This window comes from Oncorhynchus mykiss, chromosome 18 (assembly GCF_013265735.2).
Source record: "Oncorhynchus mykiss isolate Arlee chromosome 18, USDA_OmykA_1.1, whole genome shotgun sequence".
Lineage (NCBI taxonomy): Eukaryota > Metazoa > Chordata > Actinopteri > Salmoniformes > Salmonidae > Oncorhynchus > Oncorhynchus mykiss.
Window position 1 is genome coordinate 4,959,515 of NC_048582.1, and position 24,238 is coordinate 4,983,752.

At 44.8% G+C, this 24,238-nt stretch overlaps 3 protein-coding genes across 12 annotated transcripts in view; 1 reads left to right on the plus strand and 2 right to left on the minus strand.

Moving 5' to 3' along the window:
* Positions 1-24,238, minus strand: part of LOC110528894 (oocyte zinc finger protein XlCOF6-like) — a 680,129-nt gene that overhangs the window by 147,452 nt on the left and 508,439 nt on the right. The window lies entirely within an intron of this gene.
* Positions 1-24,238, plus strand: part of LOC110495595 (zinc finger protein OZF-like) — a 147,679-nt gene that overhangs the window by 63,601 nt on the left and 59,840 nt on the right. Inside the window, exons 1-3 of one of the 6 annotated variants that reach the window (XM_036951107.1) lie at positions 6,243-6,286; positions 15,087-15,239; positions 15,587-15,739. The exons of the other annotated variants lie outside the window; for them this stretch is intronic. Of the exons in view, the coding sequence (XP_036807002.1) occupies positions 15,639-15,739 (101 nt within the window). The 5' untranslated portion in view covers positions 6,243-6,286; positions 15,087-15,239; positions 15,587-15,638. Of the gene's footprint in view, positions 1-6,242; positions 6,287-15,086; positions 15,240-15,586; positions 15,740-24,238 lie in introns of those variants that run through there. 6 annotated transcript variants of the gene reach the window in all.
* LOC110528886 (zinc finger protein 664-like) overlaps positions 1-24,238 on the minus strand; it is a 140,889-nt gene that overhangs the window by 3,065 nt on the left and 113,586 nt on the right. The window lies entirely within an intron of this gene.

Genomic DNA, 24,238 nt, shown 5'->3' on the forward strand with positions numbered 1-24,238 from the left:
CTACACACAATACCCAATATTAAAAAAGCAAAAACAGGTTTAGACATTTTTGCAAATGTATTAAAAACAAACTAACATTTTACATAAGTATTCAATCTGACAGAGCGCCAGAGTTCCTCTGTGGCGATGGGAGAAACTCACCAAATACAGGTGTGCCAAGCTTGTAGTGTCATACCCAAGAAGAATCAAGGCTGTAATCGCTGCCAAAGGTGCTTCAACAAAGTACTGAGTAAAGGGTCTGAATACTTATGTAAATGTGGTATTTCAGTTTTTACTTTGTCATTATGGGGTATTGTGATGTCATTATGGGGTATTGTGATGTCATTATGGGGTATTGTGATGTCATTATGGGGTATTGTGATGTCATTATGGGGTATTGTGTGTAGATTTATGAGGGGGAAAAAACTATTTAATCCATTTTAGAATAAGGCTGAAACGTAATAAAATGTGGGAAAAGTGAAGGGGTCTGAACACTTTCCGAATGCACTGTACAATATTTGTGGTCATGGAAACGTTCTCACAGCGGTTTAGATGGTACAATGATTCTCCAATGATTATTTTGTCACAAACTGAAATTATCCGTATTATTCAAATTCATGCAACCAGGAACTGGAAGAGGAATTTCTGCATAATGCATCTTTAAGCAAACCAGACTGTTTTGATGTATTTATGGACGGCCAGGGGCACACTCCAACACTCAGGCATCATTTACAAATGCAATATTTGCGTTTAGTGAGTCTGACAGATCAGAGGCAGCAAGGATGACAACGAGTGAATTGGACCATATTGCTCTCCTGCCTGAGCATTCGAAATGTAACAAGAACTTTTGGGAGTCAGTGAAAATGTATGGGAGTAAAAAGTACATATGTTCTTTAGGAATGTAGAGGAGTAAAAGTTGCCAGGAAATATCAATAGTAAACTAAACTCAGCAAAAAAAAAAAAAGGACTCTGTCTTTCAAAGATAATTCGTAAAAATCCAAATAACTTCACAGATCTTCATTGTAAAGGGTTTAAATACTGTTTCCCATGCTGTTTCCCAATGAACAATAAACAATTAATGAACATGCACCTGTGGAACAGTCATTAAGACACTAACAGCTTACAGATGGTAGGGAATTAAGGTTACAGTTATGAAAACTTAGGACACTAAAGAGGCCTTTCCACTGACTGAAAAACACCAAAGGAAAGATGCCCAAGGTCCCTGCTCATCTGCCTTAGGCATGCTGCAAGGAGGCATGAGGACTGCAGATGTGGCCAAGGCAATAAATTGCAATGTCCATACTGTGAGATGCCTAAGACGGCGCTACAGGAAGACAGAACCGACAGTTGATCGTCCTTGCAGTGGCAGACCACGTGTAACAACACCTGCACAGGATCGGTACATCCCAACATCACACCTGCGGGACAGGTAGAGGATGGCACCAACAACTGCCGAGTTACACCAGGAAAGCACAATCCCTCCATCAGTGCTCAGACTGTCCGCAATAGGCTGAGAGAGGCTGGACTGAGGACTTGTAGGCCTGTTGTAAGGCAGGTCCTCACCAGACATCACCGGCAACAACATTGCCAATGGGCACAAATCCACTGTCGCTGGACCAGACAGGACCGGCAAAAAGTGCTCTTCATTGACGAGTCGCGGTTTTGTCTCACCAGGGGTGATGGTCGGATTCGCGTTTATGGTCGAAAGAATGAGCGTTACACCGAGGCCTGTACTCTGGAGCGGGATCGATTTTGAGGTGGTGGGTCCATCATGGTCTGGGGTGGTGTGTCACAGCATCATCGGACTGAGCTCGTTGTCATTGCAGCCAATCTCAACGCTGTGCGTTACAGGGAAGACATCCTCATCCCTCATCGGAGGGTGAAGGCTAGGGCCATTCCCCCCAGAAATGTTCGGGAACTTGCAGGTGCCTTGGCGGAAGAGTGGGGTATCTCACAGCAAGAACTGGCAAATCTGGTGCAGTCCATGAGGAGGATATGCACTGCAGTACTTAATGCAGCTGGTGGCCACACCAGAGACTGACTGTTACTTTTGATTTTGACCCCCTTTGTTCAGGGACACATTATTACATCTCTGTTCGTCACGTCTGTGGAACTTGTCTCAGCTGTTGAATCTTATGTTCATACAATTATTTACACTTTAAGTTTGCTGAAAATAAATGCAGTTGACAGTGAGTGGACTTTATTTTTTTTTGCTGAGTTTAGTTAAAAGGAGAAGTTTCCTATTTTAGGGGAGACCGGGATGGTTATAACACAGGATAACTGTGACACTTAATATCGTCAAGCAGGAACAAGCTAAAATCATGTGACTCACTGTGCACATGCTCAGTTTGGTCCTCAACCCTCATGTTGAAAAACAAAATCTGAGTTTGAAGTAAGAAAGACATATTTGGGGCCAAATTTTTGTGACGGCATCACCTGCTTTGTAGTTAGACTAACCAAACGTATTTCAGGTTCATAACCAGTTTGTGTAGATATGGGGCGGCAAGTAGCCTAGTGGTTAGAGCATTGGACTAGTAACCGAAAGGTTGCAAGATCTAATCCCTGAGCTGACAAGGTAAAAATCTTGTTCTGCCCCTGAACAATGCAGTTAACCCACTCTTACGATGACGTCATTGAAAATAAGAATTTGTTCTTAAAACTGACTTGCCTAGTTAAATAAATAAATATAGATTTAATGCAAGTTAGCAATGCTAAAGTTTAAACATGTAGCTAAAGTTGAAGCTAACTAATGGCTGCAAGCATCAGGGTTAGTTATAACAAGCCTAATGAGGTCTGGGTGCAGTGCTGGGAATACAAATGATGGGCCACCAAGCCTGTACCCCGGGACTACCGTACCACTGTCTAAACTGATGGGCCCACCAAGCCTGTACCCCGGGACTACCGTACCACTGTCTAAACTGATGGGCCCACCAAGCCTGTACCCAGGGACTACCGTACCACTGTCTAAACTGATGGGCCCACCAAGCCTGTACCCCGGGACTACCGTACCACTGTCTAAACTGATGGGCCCACCAAGCCTGTACCCCGGGACTACCGTATCACTGTCTAAACTGATGGGCCCACCAAGCCTGTACCCCGGGACTACCGTACCACTGTCTAAACTGATGGGCCCATCAAGCCTGTACCCCGGGACTACCGTACGTACCACTGTCTAAACTGATGGGCCCACCAAGCCTGTACCCCGGGACTACCGTACCACTGTCTAAACTGATGGGCCCATCAAGCCTGTACCCCGGGACTACCGTACGTACCACTGTCTAAACTGATGGGCCCACCAAGCCTGTACCCCGGGACTACCGTACGTACCACTGTCTAAACTGATGGGCCCATCAAGCCTGTACCCCGGGACTACCGTACGTACCACTGTCTAAACTGATGGGCCCACCAAGCCTATACCCCGGGACTACCGTACCACTGTCTAAACTGATGGGCCCATCAAGCCTGTACCCCGGGACTACCGTACGTACCACTGTCTAAACTGATGGGCCCACCAAGCCTGTACCCCGGGACTACCGTACCACTGTCTAAACTGATGGGCCCACCAAGCCTGTACCCCGGGACTACCGTACCACTGTCTAAACTGATGGGCCCACCAAGCCTGTACCCCGGGACTACCGTACCACTGTCTAAACTGATGGGCCCACCAAGCCTGTACCCCGGGACTACCGTACGTACCACTGTCTAAACTGATGGGCCCATCAAGCCTGTACCCCGGGACTACCGTACCACTGTCTAAACTGATGGGCCCACCAAGCCTGTACCCCGGGACTACCGTACGTACCACTGTCTAAACTGATGGGCCCATCAAGCCTGTACCCCGGGACTACCGTACGTACCACTGTCTAAACTGTGACTCCGAGTTAACATATCCAACATTCACACATTCACACACCCCTGCTCTCTCTCAAATTCACTCACACCACACACATTCAGTTAGATTCAGATGTTAAATTGTCAGATGTTGTTGTTTAGTTGAGAAGGGCCAGTTAAGTGTCAAAATAGGAAACATTCTGATTTGAATTTTGATTATTATTTCTGCTACACAAAATGTTAAACATGTTGTTCTCATGTTCCCAATAAAGGCTTTCGATATCTTGTTGCATGTTATGATTTTAGCATTATGTCAAACTGTTACATGTCACTCCAATGCCTGTTACAACTGACCTGGAAGGTGGGGGAATTTGGAACATCTCACCCCAAGGCCTGTTACAACTGACCCGGGAGGTGGGGGAATTTGGAACATATCACTCCTTGTGTTTGAGACAGTCACACCTTGTCTGTTTGATTTAGAGAGATAAAACCAACACTACTTTGTAACAGACAGATGTTCCTATTCACATTTTGAATGTACGAGCTCAAAATAATCTGAGATGTTGACAAAAAATGCAACCATCCCCTATATCCTCTACACTAAATCACAAATTTTTATGTAAATCCATTTTTTTATAGAAGGGTCCAGACAGTATTTTTGTGATTTCACATACTTTTGAGAACCTTACCACAACAAGCAAATCGCGCCCTCATCCTTGTTTAGCAGTATGGGGGTGGGAAAAAAATGAAGTCTCCAAAACCCCCGAAATACGTCCTTTTAGAAACGGCAAAGCTCCCATGATAGTGATGCGGGTCTTTAGATGTTGTACACATGAAATTGTGTCGTTCCGAGCAACGTTTTAATCAATGTTGTTTTATGACTGGTCGGGGTTTGGGAGAGGAAATCCAATAATTCCTTCAGTTTAAAAAAATAACGTATCTACACTGACTGACCGCCATCTTGCGGGAACACTCAGGTCTCTTCTCGTTGTCATCAAACACCACGTGACTGGGGGGACTACCGTAAACTACATAATAATGTGACAGAGGCAAATAAGAACGCTGTTCTTTATCTCCTAACGTATTGCACAAGTTAACTGCAGGCATTTACTTAAAAAGTAGCTACAAATATTTTACTTCGAAGAAAATAGTTTCAACGGTATTGAAAAACCATCCTATGGCTTTTTCCCAAGTATTCTGGTATATACGGAATTACGCCCAAGCCTAGTAACTACACAGACTAATTTCATAGAACTTCTTCACTGGCAATTTGTCTACTTCACTTCTTTAGTCTACTCTCTGATCACTCCAGATACCCCAGTTGGTTATGGAAAATATATTTCACAGCGGTTTAGATGGTACAATGATTCTCTACACAATGATTGCTTGTTTTGCCACAAACGGAACATTTTGCAACCAGGAAATTGAGGATTTGTTTGCATAGCGCATCTTTAAGCAAACCAGACGGCATGATTTTCCAGTTTTTTTATTTTATTTAATGTATTTTTATTTACGGTTTTCAGGGGCACCTTCCAACACTCAGGCATAATTTACAAATGTAGTATTTGTGTTTAGTGAGCCCGCCAGTTCAGAGGCAGTAGAAATGACAACGTGTTAATTGGGCCACATTGCTGTCCTGCCTGACCATTTGTAATGTAACCAGTGCTTTTGGGTGTCAGGGAAAATGTATAGGAGTAAAAAGTACATATATTCTTTAGGAATGTAGTGGAGTAAAAGTTGCCAGAAAATATCAATAGTAAAGTACGGATACCCCAAAAAACTAGGGGGCACTATTTTCATTTTTGGAAAAATAACGTTCCCAAAGTAAACAAGCTATTTTGTCAGGACAAGATGCTAGAATATGCATTTCCAAAACTGTAAAAATATTGTCTGTGAGTATAACAGAACTGATATTGCAGGCGAAAGCCTGAGAAAAATCCACTCAGGAAGGGACTCTTATTTAGAAACTTCTGCGTTCCTATGCGTCCCTATTGAGCAGTGAATGGGATATCAGCCAGATTCCTTTTTCTATGGCTTCCCTAATGTGTCTAGTGTCACAAGACATAGTTTCAGGCTTTTTATTTTGAAAAATGAGCGTGAACGACAACATTGCGTCAGCGGTCAGCTAGCTGGTGGCTCTCAGAGTGAATTGTGCGTAATAGACAAAGGCGGCCATTGTGCCTCTCGCTCCTACTGGGAAGCCAACTTCCCCGGTTGATATATTATCGAATATATATTTGAAAAACACCTTGAGGATTGATTATAAAAACGTTTGCCATGTTTCTGTCGATATTATGGGTCTAATTTGGAATATTTTTCGGCGTTGTCGTGACCGCAGTTTCCGGTGGATTTCTCAACCAAACGTGAAGAACAAAATGAGGTATTTCGGCTATAAAAATAATCTTTATGGGACAAAATGAACATTTGCTGTCTAACTGGGAGTCTCGTGAGTGAAAACATCCGAAGTTCATCAAAGGTAAACGATTTAATTTGATTGCTTTTCTGATTTTCGTGACCAAGTTGCCTGCTGCTAGCTGGACATAATGCTATGCTAGGCTATCGATAAACTTACACAAATGCTTGTCTAGCTTTTGCTGTAAAGCATAATTTCAAAATCTGAGATGACAGGGTGATTTAACAAAAGGCTAAGATGTGTTTCACTATATTTCACTTGTGATTTTCTGAATATTTTCTAGTAGCATTTTTGGTCAGTTGCGTTATGCTAATTAGTGTCAGTTGATGACAATTCTCCCGAATCTGGGAGGGGTAGTTCTAAGTTAAAGGAGAAGTTTCCTGTTTTACAACAACTCAGTCACACCTCGCCTGTTTGATTTAGAGATATAATACCAATACTAATTTGTCGCAGACAGTTGTTCCTATCACATTTTGAATGTAGTAGCTCAAACAATCTCTGATTGGCAGCAGGGTAGCCTAGTGGTTAGAGTGTTGGACTAGTAACCGGAAGGTTGCAAGTTCAAACCCCCGAGCTGACAAGGTACAAATCTGTCGTTCTGCCCCTGAACAGGCAGTTAACCCACTGTTCCTAGGCCGTCATTGAAAATAAGAATTTGTTCTTAACTGACTTGCCTGGTTAAATAAACCATTATAAAAGACATGTGAAACCTTCTCCCATTAAAGGAGAAGTGTCCTATTTCACTATTTTTTTATGTAAATGTAATTTTATAAATGGGTTCAAACACTTTTTGTGATTTTACATGTTTTTGAGAACCAACCAGCGAATCACTTCCTCATCCTTGCTTAGCAGTATGGGCCCCCCCAAAAAACATGTGAAGTTCCAGACACTTGTTGAATCTATGCCATAGCGCATTGAAGCTGTTCTGGTGGCTCGTGGTGGAGCAAAACACTATTAGAATAGAATAAAACTTTATTGTCCAATTTTTCTTTGAAATCACCTTCATTAAAATAATCACATACATCATATTTAAACCAGTCAGTCCATCATGTTGCATACACTATCAACTTAGAGGACATACATTCACTCACAACGACTACTGTTCCAACTGCACTAGATAGATAAGTTAATATACCGATACAATTTACTTTGCATTTAGTAGTCCAACAGCACAAGTGTATTGCTTCTGTCCCTCTCCTCGTCCCTACCTGAGCTCAACCAGGGATCCTCTGCACACACCTACAACTGCCTCCCACGAAGCATTGCTCCACAAAAGCAGTGGCCCTTGCAGAGCAAGGGAAACAACTACTTCAAGGTCTCAGAGCGAGTGACGCCACCAATTGAAACGCTATTAGCGTGCACCCCGCTAACTAGCTAGCCATTTCAAATCGGTTACACAAGGAACGAATTAATGTTTGAACACGTTCTTCTTGGCGATGGGCGTTCTTAACCGTCAGACTGAAGGGAAACCTCTCGAACTGCGGGTGTAGACGGTGGGAGGGGTCGCCAACGACAGCCAGTGCCGCCTTTTTGGTTGCATTGTGGAACAGACTGCTCAAATGTGCCTGTGGTCGACCAATTGCTTTGCTGGCTGTGTTTACTAGTCTGGTCAGTTTGCTTTTGCGCCTCACACTCAGATCACCATACCATACTGTCATATTGAACGTGAGGATGCTCTCTACCAGCTCAGATTACCATACCATACTGTCATATTGAACGTTAGGATGCTCTCTACCAGCTCAGATTACCATACTGTCATATTGAACGTTAGGATGCTCTCTACCAGCTCAGATTACCATACCAGACTGTCATATTGAACGTGAGGATGCTCTCTACCAGCTCAGATTACCATACCAGACTGTCATATTGAACGTTAGGATGCTCTCTACCAGCTCAGATTACCATACCAGACTGTCATATTGAACGTGAGGATGCTCTCTACCAGCTCAGATTACCATACCAGACTGTCATATTGAACGTTAGGATGCTCTCTACCAGCTCAGATTACCAGACTGTCATATTGAATTTGAGGATGCTCTCTACCAGCTCAGATTACCATACCAGACTGTCATATTGAATTTGAGGATGCTCTCTACCAGCTCAGATTACCATACCAGACTGTCATATTGAACGTTAGGATGCTCTCTACCAGCTCAGATTACCATACTGTCATATTGAACGTTAGGATGCTCTCTACCAGCTCAGATTACCATACCATACTGTCATATTGAACGTTAGGATGCTCTCTACCAGCTCAGATTACCATACCAGACTGTCATATTGAACGTTAGGATGCTCTCTACCAGCTCAGATTACCATACCAGACTGTCATATTGAACGTGAGGATGCTCTCTACCAGCTCAGATTACCATACCAGACTGTCATATTGAACGTTAGGATGCTCTCTACCAGCTCAGATTACCATACCAGACTGTCATATTGAACGTTAGGATGCTCTCTACCAGCTCAGATTACCATACCAGACTGTCATATTGAATGTTTGGATGCTCTCTACCAGCTCAGATTACCATACCAGACTGTCATATTGAATGTTTGGATGCTCTCTACCAGCTCAGATTACCATACCAGACTGTCATATTGAATGTTAGGATGCTCTCTACCAGCTCAGATTACCATACCAGACTGTCATATTGAACGTGAGGATGCTCTCTACCAGCTCAGATTACCATACCAGACTGTCATATTGAACGTTAGGATGCTCTCTACCAGCTCAGATTACCATACCAGAATGTCATATTGAACGTTAGGATGCTCTCTACCAGCTCAGATTACCATACCAGACTGTCATATTGAACGTTAGGATGCTCTCTACCAGCTCAGATTACCATACCAGACTGTCATATTGAACGTTAGGATGCTCTCTACCAGCTCAGATTACCATACCAGACTGTCATATTGAATTTGAGGATGCTCTCTACCAGCTCAGATTACCATACCAGACTGTCATATTGAATTTGAGGATGCTCTCTGACAGCTCAGATTACCATACCAGACTGTCATATTGAACGTTAGGATGCTCTCTACCAGCTCAGATTACCATACCAGACTGTCATATTGAACGTTAGGATGCTCTCTACCAGCTCAGATTACCATACCAGACTGTCATATTGAATGTGAGGATGCTCTCTACCAGCTCAGATTACCATACCAGACTGTCATATTGAATGTTAGGATGCTCTCTACCAGCTCAGATTACCATACTGTCATATTGAACGTGAGGATGCTCTCTACCAGCTCAGATTACCATACCAGACTGTCATATTGAACGTTAGGATGCTCTCTACCAGCTCAGATTACCAGACTGTCATATTGAACGTTAGGATGCTCTCTACCAGCTCAGATTACCATACCAGACTGTCATATTGAACGTTAGGATGCTCTCTACCACCATATGTTTTGAAAGCGATGATTATTTAGATTTCTCAACGTTAAAACACAGCGTCGGAATTGTAGTTTACACAGAGCCAAATATGGGCAAATGTAACAGCTGAAAACCCTACTTAAGGAGACCGGGGTAAAGCCAGTTTCAGGTTGGATATTCGAGCTTTCAAACCACTTGCCACAGACTCCAAATAAGTGTCATGAAGTTGGAATAATTGCGCACAACATTGCACAGGTTTTATTTTCACAATTTGGACATTTATTTGCTTTTCAAAGCTAATAAACGTGGAAATGTGAGCTGCATTTTGTATTCCTATAGTTGAATTAGTTAGTCAGCGTAAACAAAGTACAGAATTTTTGTTACATTTGAATTTCAATAGCTCCATGGTCATGTGACCTACTGACTTCAAACAAGTTTCAGAATGTCCACTCAGTGGGCCTACACATTACACATCCTTTTGTTTGTCCATTTTCATCTCACACAATGTTACATTAATTTGCCTGCTCTGCCCCCCTGAAGGACAGTGTCACTCACACACCAATTCACTTGGGCCTTCTCATTGGGGCCTTCCTGACCTCCAGACAGGCCCCCATTGACCTGGTGACCTCTGACTCCTGGCCTCTAGGCCTTCACAAAGAAAAGAGAACTCTCCCTGGGGCTCCAGCCAGCTTCTCCGGGATCAGTCGCGTTAACGCACTGGATGCCTCGTGGTGCCCGTCTCGGCCAGTCAGCGGACATTCTGAAAGTAGTTTGAGGCCAGTAGGTCACATTACCAAGGAGCTATTGAAATGATAAACATTGAAAAATGTATGTAAAATCATGTGAGATGAAAATGGATAAACTTAAGGGTTTGCTATATAGAAGGGTAGTCAGCGGACATTCTGAACCTTGTTTGAGTTCAGGTCAACAGACGCCTCACGTCCTCAACTGGCAGCTTCATTAAATAGTACCCGCAAAACATGAGTCTAAACAGTGAAGAGGCGACTCCGGGATGCTGGCCTTCTAGGCAGAGTTCCTCTGTCCAGTGTCTGTGTTCTTTTGCCCATCTTAATCCTTTATTGGCCAGTCTGAGATATGGCTTTTTCTTTGCAACTCTGCCTAGAAGGCCAGCATACCAGAGTCGCCTCTTCACTGTTGACGTTGAGACTGGTGTTTTGCAGGTACTATTTAATGAAGCTGCCAGTTGAGGACTTGTGAGGCGTCTGTTTCTCAAACTAGACACTAATGTACGTGTCCTCTTGCTCAGTTGTGCACCGGGGCCTCCAACTCATCTTTCTTTTCTGGTTAGAGCCAGTTTGCACTGTTCTGTGAAGGGAGTAGCACGAGATCGTTGTACGAGATCTTCAGTTTCTTGGTAATTTCTCACATGGAATAGCCTTCATTTCTCAGAACAAGAATAGTGACATGTTTCAGAAGAAAGTTATTTTTTTCTAGGCATTTTGAGCCTGTAATCGAACCCACAAATGCTGATGCTCCAGATACTCAACTAGTCTGAAGGACAATTTTATTGCTTCTTTAATCAGAACAACAGTTTTCAGCTGTGTTAACATAATTGCAAAATGGTTTTCTAATGATCAATTTGTCTTTTAAAATTATAAACCTGGAGTAGCTAACAACGTGCCGCTGGAACACAGGAGTGATGGTTGCTGATAATCTTGCTGCTGGTGAGTCTCTGATCCACATCTACGCAGACGACACCATTCTGTATACTTCTGGCCCTTCTTTGGACACTGTTAACAACCCTCCAGGCAAGCTTCAATGCCATACAACTCTCCTTCCGTGGCCTCCAATTGCTCTTAAATACAAGTAAAACTAAATGCATGCTCTTCAACCGATCGCTGCCTGCACCTGCCCGCCTGTCCAACATCACTACTCCGGATGGCTCTGACTTAGAATATGTGGACAACTACAAATACCTAGGTGTCTGGTTAGACTGTAAACTCTCCTTCCAGACCCACATCAAACATCTCCAATCCAGAGTTAAATCTAGAATTGGCTTCCTGTTTCGCAACAAAGCATCCTTCACTCATGCTGCCAAACATACCCTTGTAAAACTGACCATCCTACCAATCCTCGACTTCGGCGATGTCATTTACAAAATAGCCTCCAATACCCTACTCAACAAATTGGATGCAGTCTATCACAGTGCAATCTGTTTTGTCACCAAAGCCCCATATACTACCCACCATTGCGACCTGTACGCTTTCGTTGGCTGGCCCTCGCTTCATACTCGTCGCCAAACCCACTGGCTCCATGTCATCTACAAGACCCTGCTAGGTAAAGTCCCCCCTTATCTCAGCTCACTGGTCACCATAGCATCACCCACCTGTAGCACGCGCTCCAGCAGGTATATCTCTCTGGTCACCCACAAAACCAATTCTTTCTTTGGCCGCCTGTCCTTCCAGTTCTCTACTGCCAATGACTGGAACGAACTACAAAAATCTCTGAAACTGGAAACACTTATCTCCCTCACTAGATTTAAGCACCAACTGTCAGAGCAGCTCACATATTACTGCACCTGTACATAGCCCACCTATAATTTAGCCCAAACAACTACCTCTTTCCCTACTGTATTTTATTTATTTATTTTGCTCCTTTGCACCCCATTATTTTTATTTCTACTTTGCACATTCTTCCACTGCAAATCTACCATTCCAGTGTTTTACTTGCTATATTGTATTTACTTTGCCACCATGGCCTTTTTTTGCCTTTACCTCCCTTTCTCACCTCATTTGCTCACATCGTATATAGACTTGTTTCTACTGTATTATTGACTGTATGTTTGTTTTACTCCATGTGTAACTCTGTGTCGTTGTATGTGTCGAACTGCTTTGCTTTATCTTGGCCAGGTCGCAATTGTAAATGAGAACTTGTTCTCAACTTGCCTACCTGGTTAAATAAAGGTGAAATAAAAAAAATAATGGGCATCTGTAGGCCTATGAAGACATTCCATAAAAAATCTGTCGTTTCACTTAATTGACTTTAACGTTGTCAAATGAGCACCAATCGGGCTTGATAGCCAATGAGCTGGGCTTTACGGTAGTATGAGGAAACCCTGTATCTGTCGGACAATTTCTGTCGCGTTACGCAGATCTGTGAGTTATGAAAACGGTGTTTTGCAAATGTTGAACTTACAATATGGCTACTAATACTGGAAAAGCTAAATCAAAGTCCAAGTATACAGATTTTGGACGATATTCTTGCAGAAAAAGGTAATAGACAACAGCTAAAGGAGAGGATGATGACGTTACATTAGACTGGTAATAAAAGGTAATATAGACAACAGCTAAAGGAGAGGATGATGACGTTACATTAGACTGGTAATAAAAGGTAATAGACAACAGCTAAAGGAGAGGATGATGACGTTACATTAGACTGGTAATAAAAGGTAATATAGACAACAGCTAAAGGAGAGGATGATGACGTTACATTAGACTGGTAATAAAAGGTAATAGACAACAGCTAAAGGAGAGGATGATGGCATTACATTAGACTGGTAATAAAAGGTAATAGACAACAGCTAAAGGAGAGGATGATGACGTTACATTAGACTGGTAATAAAAGGTAATAGACAACAGCTAAAGGAGAGGATGATGGCATTACATTAGACTGGTAATAAAAGATAATATAGACAACAGCTAAAGGAGAGGATGATGACGTTACATTAGACTGGTAATAAAAGGTAATATAGACAACAGCTAAAGGAGAGGATGATGACGTTACATTAGACTGGTAATAAAAGGTAATAGACAACAGCTAAAGGAGAGGATGATGACGTTACATTAGACTGGTAATAAAAGGTAATATAGACAACAGCTAAAGGAGAGGATGATGACGTTACATTAGACTGGTAATAAAAGGTAATAGACAACAGCTAAAGGAGAGGATGATGGCATTACATTAGACTGGTAATAAAAGGTAATAGACAACAGCTAAAGGAGAGGATGATGACGTTACATTAGACTGGTAATAAAAGGTAATAGACAACAGCTAAAGGAGAGGATGCTGACGTTATATTAGACTGGTAATAAAAGGTAATAGACAACAGCTAAAGGAGAGGATGATGACGTTACATTAGACTGGTAATAAAAGGTAATATAGACAACAGCTAAAGGAGAGGATGATGGCATTACATTAGACTGGTAATAAAAGATAATATAGACAACAGCTAAAGGAGAGGATAATGACGTTACATTAGACTGGTAATAAAAGGTAATAGACAACAGCTAAAGGAGAGGATGATGGCATTACATTAGACTGGTAATAAAAGGTAATAGACAACAGCTAAAGGAGAGGATGATGACGTTACATTAGACTGGTAATAAAAGGTAATAGACAACAGCTAAAGGAGAGGATGATGACGTTACATTAGACTGGTAATAAAAGGTAATATAGACAACAGCTAAAGGAGAGGATGATGACGTTACATTAGACTGGTAATAAAAGGTAATAGACAACAGCTAAAGGAGAGGATGATGACGTTACATTAGACTGGTAATAAAAGGTAATAGACAACAGCTAAAGGAGAGGATGATGACGTTACATTAGACTGGTAATAAAAGGTAATATAGACAACAGCTAAAAGAGAGGATGATGACGTTACATTAGACTGGTAATAAAAGATAATATAGACAACAGCTAAAGGAGAGGATGATGACGTTACATTAGACTGGTAATAAAAGGTAATAGACAACAGCTAAAGGAGAGGATGCTGACGTTATATTAGACTGGTAATAAAAGATAATATAGACAACAGCTAAAGGAGAGGATGATGACGTTACATTAGACTGGTAATAAAAGATAATATAGACAACAGCTAAAGGAGAGGATGCTGACGTTATATTAGACTGGTAAGTGAAATACAAGTCTTTCTATTTATATTATTTTATATTGTAAATCCTAAAGCCACAACATGTGGGGCGGCAGGGTAGCCTAGTGGTTAGGGCGTTGGACTAGTAACCGAAAGGTTACAAATCTGTCGTTCTGCCCCTGAACAGGCAGTTAACCCACTGTTCCTAGGCCGTCATTGAAAATAAGAATTTGTTCTTAACTGACTTGCCTAGTTAAATAAAGGTAAAATATATTTTTTTTAAATGTCAAAGTCAACATACAATACACGTTGGGCACCCGACTGGCGCAGTGGTCTAACACACTGCAGTACCTGGTTCGATTCCAGGCTGCATCACATCCGGCCGTGATTGGGAGTCCCATAGGGCGGCGAACAATTGTCCCAGCGTCGTCCGGGTTTGGCCGGGGTAGGCGTCATTGTAAATAATTATTTGTACTGACTTGCCTAATTTAAATAAAGGTTAATTTTAAAAGTAAATAAATTGGTACACAACCTTCACCACAGTGTTCTCCACTCAATATAATATATGTTTATAGATGTGTTGTTGTATATTTGATGTATTGCTAAAATAAAGGTTCAATATAATAAGTAATAAACTTGAGTTCTTACAGATTTTGCTTTAGTGATAGACTGACTACAAAGAGACCACATTCAAGTCCTCCATCCCCCACTTAGAGTGACTGCTGCTCTCTCTGGCTCCACAACAAACCCCCGCCCGGCCATCAAGAGGTGTGAATACCCAGCCAGTCTACAAGTAGAGGATGGTAAGTGCTTTACAGCAGAAAAAGACTTGGGACCAGCAGCACAATCTTGTGTTTAGGGCGTAAGTAAGTACAGTCATTGTAAATAATGTGTACATTTTGTTATTTTAATTACATTTTTTAAAACTTTGTTTGTGTACCTTATGAAATTAGATCAGTGTTGGCTGCTAACTTGGTCATTATCTTAAATATTTCACCTATGTGTTTGGAGAGGGGCTGGCTGGGGGTGAGGAAAGAGACTGTCTGTAATGGTACTCTTATCTTTATATTGTGGAATAGGGTGCCATTTTGGATTCAACCCAAGTTCATTCTGGTAATATTTATGAGGTGTTCCCCATCTCTCCTTGCAGCCATTCGATGAGACGGGCCGTAGAACCAGCGCTATGAAGAGCACCAATCGGGATGCGTCGGTTCTCCACTCTGGAAAATGGGACAGGGTCCGCTCCTGCTGAGGACGTCCTGGATGAAAGAAGGCATGGAGAACAGCCCCTGAGATACTACAGGTGATAACATTTTACCTCTCATTCTGGAAGGAGGGAGAAAAGGAGGTAGGTAGGGAGGGAGGTAGAGAACACCTCTGTGTTTGGAGACATTGGATCAGCATTCTTGTCTGGTCTCCTGTTAGCACATTTTATGTAGGGAAGCAAATGATCCAAAATGTTTTGACATTCCTGGGAGTGTGTAAACTTGTATTTTTTATGGGCATAGCATTTTTTTACGTTTTCTATAGTTTTATATTCTTGAAAATGTATCAATTTACCAATTCGACCACTTGGAGGCCACTTGGGTACATTTGGGCAAATCGTGAAGGACACCTGGGTGACTTCATAGTACATTTCATGCAACTTGCTTATTAGAGTTCCAGTTATCAGTCTGAAACTTTGCACATACACTGCTGCCCTCTTGTGGACACATCTAAATTACAACCAGAGTCGTGACTAGATTTGAGACCTTTCTGTTGCATTTCAAAGATGGTGGTACAAAACAATACAAACAGTTGTTTTTTTCTTTTCTGCTACCAGATCTATTATACTCTCCTACATTCAATTCACATTTCCACAAACTTCAAAGTGTTTCCTTTCAAATGGTATCAAGAATATGCATATCCTTGCTTCAGGTCCTGAGCTACAGGCAGATTTTGGTTTGTCATTTTAGGTGAAAATTGGAAAAACGGCTATCCCCTTAATGGACTAAATTAGCTTTTTCTTTCAAAAACAATCATTTCTAAGTGACCCCAAACTTATGTAATGTATGTCTGTATGTATGTCACAAGAGTAAGTACACCCCTCACATTTCTGTAAATATTTGAGTATATCTTTTCATGTGACAACACTGAAGAAATGACACTTTGCTACAATGTAAAGTAGTGAGTGTACAGCTTGTATAACAGTGTAAATTTGCTGTCCCCTCAAAATAACTCAACACACAGCCATTAATGTCTAAACCGCTGGCAACAAAAGTGAGTACACCCCTAAGTGAAATATCCAAAATAACCAGTGATCCGGGTCAACAGCATCAATGTAACCGTATAACTTTGATCCGTCCCCTCGCCCATACCCAGGCGTGAACCAGGGACCCTCTGCACACATCAACAACAGTCACCCACGAAGCATCGTTACCCATCGCTCCACAAAAGCCGCGGCCCTTGCAGAGCAAGGGGAACCACTACTTCAAGGTCTCAGAGCAAGTGACGTCACCGATTGAAACGCGAACACCGGTAACTAGCTAGCCGTTTCACATCCGTTACACTCGGGGGGCTGAAAGGACAAGGACCGTAATACCTGTGCATTCCATGGCGTTGAAGGAGAGACGGTTCTGGTCAAACACAGAGCCAGGAGACAGCAGTCACACACAGCATCAAGTAATGTTACAGAATAAGCAGCCCATTCATTCCAGTAGGCCCCATGAAGTCAGAACAATACAAAAAGCACAACCTTTTCATTTCCAAAATGGAATTTTACCACCATGATATGACATTTCTTGTAGTGACTGAGTAAGCCTAAATGTAAAAGTAAGCCTCAAAAGTGCCACCTTTATTATGAGGAGGAAACATTTAGGCAGCCAGGACCATAGGCCAGGACCGCTCTGGCCTAAGCTCTCACTTCAGTCCAGTGCCATGGATGGACATCTTTGAAGTTTGTCCTCTAGTAATTTAGGAGGGCAACTTTATGAAGGCCTCCTCACAATGGCCTTATCATACAACGCTCAACAGAAGAAAAAAATACATAGGCTATTATTATTGTTCACATTTCTTGCGTTGATGTATTGAAGTCATGCAGTTTGATGTACCACACGGGACAGCTTGGAAAAAGCAACGGTCGGTGGAACTCTGGCGCCATCAAGTGGACAAATTGCTTCAGTTCCGTTGTGGCAGAAACGCTACCAGAGATATTTGATACAAGATCTAATTGTATGTCTATATTATCTCCAAATTGTTTCTCTCCACCCCCACCCGTGATATGTTATTATTCCAATTAAGCTGTTAATATGGTTTTAATTTAACAACGCATTCTCTCATTTCTGATTGGAGGGCGGATGACCACATGACTTTAGAACCTTCAACTGTGTTACTTTGTAACAGTCAAACCTGGTGATCAACTCGCAATCCATGCGGCCATTTATTTAAAGCATCATCTTTTTTTATGGGGGAAAATAGTATACAGAGCTCATTTTGGTGTAAAAATCGTCGAATTTGACGTGTCGGAGAACGGCCACTTTCTCCCGAAACCATTGTGGGTATCGCTTCTCGGCCTTTTGGCTAAGGTCACGTGCATTGTCCTTGACAGTGCTGCGCTTGATCAGAGAAGCGATCGCAGGCCGGAGGGCGCCCGGGAGATTGTGCTAATTACTTTTGTTTAAAATCATTATTGTTGTATTGTTTCACTATTATTTTTGTCCTGGGTTAGGTGGTGGGTTTGGTGGTGGACTACAGGTGCACCAGCACCTGTAGGGTGAGTTTGAAGGCCCTCTGGTCCTTTTCTTTCTTATTTAATTTAAATTTCAGTTTCCCCTTGTTTGTCCTGTTTAGTACCTATCCTCCCCCTTGTATCCTACCCTCCCCCCTTCAATTATTTCCTACTGTTTTGAGTTTTGTGTTGCCTGCTAGCCGGAGGGGCTTTCTGGCTTGTTGGAACGCTAGCCTCCTGGCCCTTTAGGCGGGGCAGGCATTGCATTGTTGTGTGTTTGTCTGACCGTATTCTCCCATCCACCTTGTACTTGCTAGTTCACCCCCTAAATTGCCTTTTGTCTCTGTTTCTTGTCTTGTGTTGTCAACTGGGGGACCTTTGGCCTGCCGGCTTGCTAGCTGGTTGGCTTGGCCTGGCCTACTGGTGAGGCTTGCTAGCTGGTTGGCTTGGCCTGGCCTACTGGTGAGGCTTGCTAGCTGGTTGGCTTGGCCTGGCCTACTGGTGAGGCTTGCTAGCTGGTTGGCTTGGCCTGGCCTACTGGTGAGGCTTGCTAGCTGGTTAGCTTGGCCTGGCCTGCTGGTGAGGCCTGCTAGCTCTCTCGGCCCTCAAGTTTGGCAGGTGTTGTGTTGGTCAGTGTTCCTTTTGTTATCCCCTTAATTCCCCTTACCTAAATTTGTTTGTTTGTTAGTTCGCCCCACCCCCCTCCCCCTGTTTTTGTTTGTTTTGTTCATTATTGTCCTTCCCCTTCGTGCCTTTCCCCTCCGGGGAAAATTTATTTTAAAAAATTACACACAAAAAAAAAAAAAAATCCCTCCTTGTGTCCCTTCCCATTGTTGATAAGATTAGTTTGGTGCTGTGCTAGATAGTTTGTTGTGTGTCCCGTGGTACTGGTAGGCCCTGTTCAGCACAGTCTGGCTGAGCCTGCTAGTTCCTTGGCTGTTTTACACCCCTTCCCCTCCCTTTCCCCTTCCCCTCCCTTTCCCCTTCCCTTCCCCCTCCCCTCTCACTGGTGTTGGGCTGTAAAGGGAGTGGGCCTCCATCATGTCAGCAGCACAGGCTGGCATGAGGAGGCACCATGCAGTGCGCCTCCTTCTAAAGGAGAGGGGAGGAAAAATAATGGAGCTATCCCGATTGGATTTCTCCAGAAAATTCCTCCAGAAAGAGCTCGGCTTTCATCCCGCGCAGGTAAACTGCATCTTAGCCCTCCCCTATAGGAAGGGCTTCGATGTCAGTTTTGCCAACGCCAGCTTCCTGAGGGAGTTCTGGGGGAAACTCCAGAACGCCCTGAACACCCAGGGGTCCCTCACAGCGATGTTTGAGGTGACCAAGCTGACGGATAATAGCATTAAAACCGTTATTGTCCGTATGTACAATGAAACCGTACAGCCGGAGGACGTTGCAGTATGGCTGGGCAGGTACTGCAACGTGAAGGGTCCCCTGATCCAGGTAAAAGACCTCGATGGGATCTGGACAGGGGCCTGGAGGGTCACTGTCCAGCAAAGAGAGGACCCTGGGGGCTATGGTGGGTTGAAAGCCATCCCATCCACCATAGTCCTCGGAGAGAACAGGGGCCATGTTCACTACCAGGACCAGCCCAAGCTGTGCCGTAAGTGTGGTGAACATGGCCACCTTGCAGACGCCTGTCAGAAGGTCGTCTGCATGAAGTGCCGGGAGGTGGGCCACCGCTACGAGGAGTGCACGAACGGAAGGTCGTGCAACCTCTGTGGCGAGCGGTCCCACCTCATCCGCGACTGCCCCTCCTCCTGGGCCAACAGGGCCAAGGCTGGAAGGAGGGAGTGGGCGGCCGCGGACCGGGCTTTCGAGCGCCAGAGGGCTGGAACGGCAGTTGCCGAGGTGGTAGTGGAGGAGCCGGTGGTGGAGGAGGAGGCAGTAGTGGAGCCGGCAGTGGTGGTAGAGGAGACAGTGGTGGAGCCGGTGGTGGTGGCTGTAGTGGAGGGCGCGGAAGGTGCAGTGGGGGAAGAAGTGGGAGGAGAGGACAAAACCCTCCCCACCCCAATCCCCCTGCCCCAGACTAATGTGACCCCTGAAGGAGAAAGGGCCGAGAAAGACGGCTCCGGAGAGATGTTTAGCGAAAGCTCCCCAAGTGGGTCAGACATCATAGGGTCGGTGTCGGAAAGCACCATGGAGACTGTGTCAGAAGGTACGGGAGAGGAGGGGGAGAGTAAGGAACACCTCCCCCTACGTAAAAGAAACGCTGAGGAGCTCTCTGACCCCGAACAGGGTGAGGAGAAAAAGGGAAAGGTGGAGTGGGAGAGCTCCCAGGGGGAGGAAGAACCCAGAACCTTCCCCTCCAACTCCCCCAATCAAGTCTCCTTTTTAAGTCCTGTTTTAACCTCCTCTCCCTTCCAAACCCCCTTACCCCGGAGGGAGAGAGAGAAAGTCCCTGAAGACTAACCCCCTTTTAACTTTTCAACGGCTTTTCTTCTAGCACTGTTTTTACTCACCCCTTTCATGGCTTTTAAAATCACCACTATAAACGTGAGGAGCGTAAAGACAGCAACAAGAGCACAGTCGGTTTTATCCTTTTTAGAAAGGTTTAACTCTGATGTGTTTTTACTACAGGAGTGTGGTCTACCCTTTTTATCCTCTTACAGGAAATGGGAGGATAAGTGGCGGCACGGGCCCTCCATTTGGAGTGGTTCCAATTTTAACAAGAACGACGGTGTTGCCATTTTAATCAAGACCCCACAGGTGGTGGTGAAGGGGAGCACAGTGGTGGTAGGTGGGCGTGCTCTTTTAGCCAACTGTACTTTTATGGGGAGGGATTTTAACGTGCTAAACGTGTATGGTTTTAACGATAAACATGACCGGTGTGCACTTTTAGAGGACCTGCAGTCCCACATGCTAGGGAGGGATCCTCTAGTGGTGGGTGGGGATTTTAATTGTGTTTTAAGCAGAGCAGACAGGAGAGGGGCAGGAGGGGATTTTAAGGTAGACAGGTCAAGTGTTTTATTGCAAGTGCTGTGCAGGGATTTTAAACTGACTGACTGTTTTAAAACCCTGCATCCAAGAGAGGAGGGCTTCACCTGGACCAGTGGTGATGGCACCAGAGCCTCTCGCATTGATTATCTGTTTACCCGGGACTGTCCCCCAACTGATGCTAGAATAACCCCTGCTTTCTTCTCAGACCACGTAATGCTGACGTGCACCCTTTCACTATCTTCGGGTGTGACTGTGGGAAGAGGGCCCTGGAAACTGAACTGCTCCCTTCTAGAAGATGATAGAGTAGTTAGTCAGTACAGAGAGCAGTTCAGCCAGTGGCAGACGCTACAGGACTTCTTTGACACGCGAGCACAGTGGTGGGAAATGGTGAAGGAAAGGACAAGGACCTTCTTTAGAGAGATAGGAAAGGAAAAAAGCAGAGAAAAAGATAGATGCATGGTGGGACTGCAAAAGCGACTGGAAAGGTATTTTAACCTATGCCAACAGGGCCTTGATTTTAACCAAGAAATTAAAGAAGTAAAGAAGGAAATGGCACTTTTAGCAGAACAGAGAAGCAAGGGGGTTATTTTAAGAAGCAAGGAAAGGGAATTAGAAGAGGGGGAGAAGTGCACTAGGTACTTTTTTAAGAAAATAATTAGTAAGGGTAGGATTATGACAGGATTGAGAAACAAGGACGGGGTTTTAAAAACAGACACAGAGGGAATAAAGGAAGTGGTCGAGGACTTTTATGGGGAACTGTTTGGGATAAAAGATGTGTGCGAGGGAACAATGGGGGACCTTTTAACATACATCGACAAGACCTTACCCAATACAGACGACCTGAAAAAAGACCTGACGAGGACAGAAATCGACCAAGGACTGAAACGTTTTAAGAGGGGTAAATCACCGGGGGAGGACGGCCTCCCTTTGGAGTTTTATCTGACCTTTTGGGATGTTTTAGCCGACGAACTTCTGACTGTTTTTACTGACTTCGAACACCTCGACAGACTACCCGACAGTTTTAGAGTGGGGATCGTGACTCTTTTACATAAGAAAAACGACAGGACGGACCTGAAAAACTGGAGACCGATTACCCTTTTAAACTTTGATTGTAAACTTTTTACCAAGGTTTTAACACTCAGAATGTCTTCTGTTTTAGGGGAGGTGATCCACCCGGACCAAACCTGTGCCGTGCCCGGAAGGAAGATCACGGACAGCCTGATACTGATCCGAGATGCCATCTGTTATGCGAGAGACAGAAACATGCGGCTTGTAGTCCTAAATTTAGATTTTGAAAAAGCCTTTGATCGGGTCTCGCACCAGTACCTCTTTAAGGTACTGCAAAAAATGGGTTTCCCGGACAGGTTCTTAGCTTGGGTGGGACTGCTGTACGGGGACATCACCAGCAAAATCCTTGTAAATGGGCATCTGTCAAAAGCAGTGGGAGTACACTGCGGCGTCCGTCAGGGCTGTCCGTTATCTCCCCTTCTGTTCGTGGCCTGTATTGAACCACTGGCACAGGTCTTGAGAAGGGACCAAGGGATCAGTGGGGTGGGTATCCCGGGGAGTGGGGGGATGACCGCCAAGTGCGTCTTTTACATGGACGACGTCAACATTTTATGCACCGACCTTTTATCCGTCGACAGGACTCTGGACAGGACTGACTGGTACGGACGAGCCTCTGGGGCGAGACTGAACAGAGACAAGACAGAGGCCCAATTCTTCGGACCGTGGGCAGACCCAGACTTGACCAGACTACCTCTGACAGTTAAACTGACGGACATAAGGGTACTGGGGGTAAAGTTTGACCGGGGGGGAGGAGGGAGCGGTAACTGGAGCGGAATCCTGGGGACGGTAAGACAGAGACTGGGTTTTTGGGGACTACGACAGCTGACTTTTGAGGGCAAGGTTTTAATCATTAAAGCTGTGATTTTACCTGTGCTTTTATTAATCAGTTCTGTTTTTATCCCCCCTCGAAGGAGCATTTTAGACCTGGAGCGGACGCTGTTTTACTTCCTGTGGGGATGCAAGTGGGAGAGGCTGAGGAGGGAGGTGGTCAAGAGGCCCAGGTCCAAGGGGGGGAAAGGCTTGCCTGACCTCTACTTGTTCCTGGGCAGCCGCTACACAGCGTTACATCTGACTCTTGCCACCTCCCCGGTCAACAACAAGACCCAGGCCCTCGCACGGTTCTGGCTGGGATCTTACCTCAGGACTCTGAGGCTGATCCCAGTCGACCTGCGAGCCCCAGTCTCTTTCCTGCTACCCCCGCACTACGTCCAGCTCCAGAAGTTTTTAAGACATTTTAAACTGGAAAAAGAAACAGTCACGGTTTTAACAAAACACCGCTCTCTTCTCTCTCTTGTGCAGGATCGGGAACCAGTGTGTCCAGTGCGCGGGCTCGCTATAGGTGAGCCCACAACGGTTTGGCGCAACGTGGCCCATCCTGCTCTCCTGAATCGGCATCGGGACCTGTCCTGGATGGTCGCCCACGAGATCCTCCCGGTCAGGGCCGTTATGCACTCACGGGGCATGGCGAGGACATCCGCGTGCCCCCGACCAGGCTGCGGCCAAGAAGAGTCGGTGAGGCACATGCTCTGGGAGTGCAGAGCCGCCAGGGACCTGTGGAAGGAAGCAGGCCCCCTGATCACCTCGTGTCTGCCAGCAGGGGAGGACCTAACACCTCAGCTCGTGCTGTATGGGGTGGGCCGAAGGCCCATTCCATCGAAGGCCTTCACCAAGCTCTGGCCCACCCTCACGTGCCTGAAGGAAGCACTGTGGTCCTCCCGTAACCTGCTGGTAGCGAAAAACGTAGAGACCACCCCCCAGGCAGTGGCCATGGTAGCCACGGAAGCCCTGGGGTGGTACGGAAGGAAGGGGGCCTCGACCCCAGGCGAAGGGTCCCCCACAACACCCTAGGTCCCGGCGGCCACGGCCTGACAGCGCTGCGGCGCCTAGGGCGATGCGCCTAGGGGAGGGATCTCCTCTGGGCCCCGAAGGACGGGACGATGATCTATTCAGAAGAGCAGGATGAGGTGAGCTTGATAAAGACTCACCCCCCTCCTGTACAAGGGACTGAAGACAGCCTTTTAACAAAGTGACTTTTTAACATGGTTTTTCATGTCTTAAAAATGTTTTACCTTTGTTAGATCATTA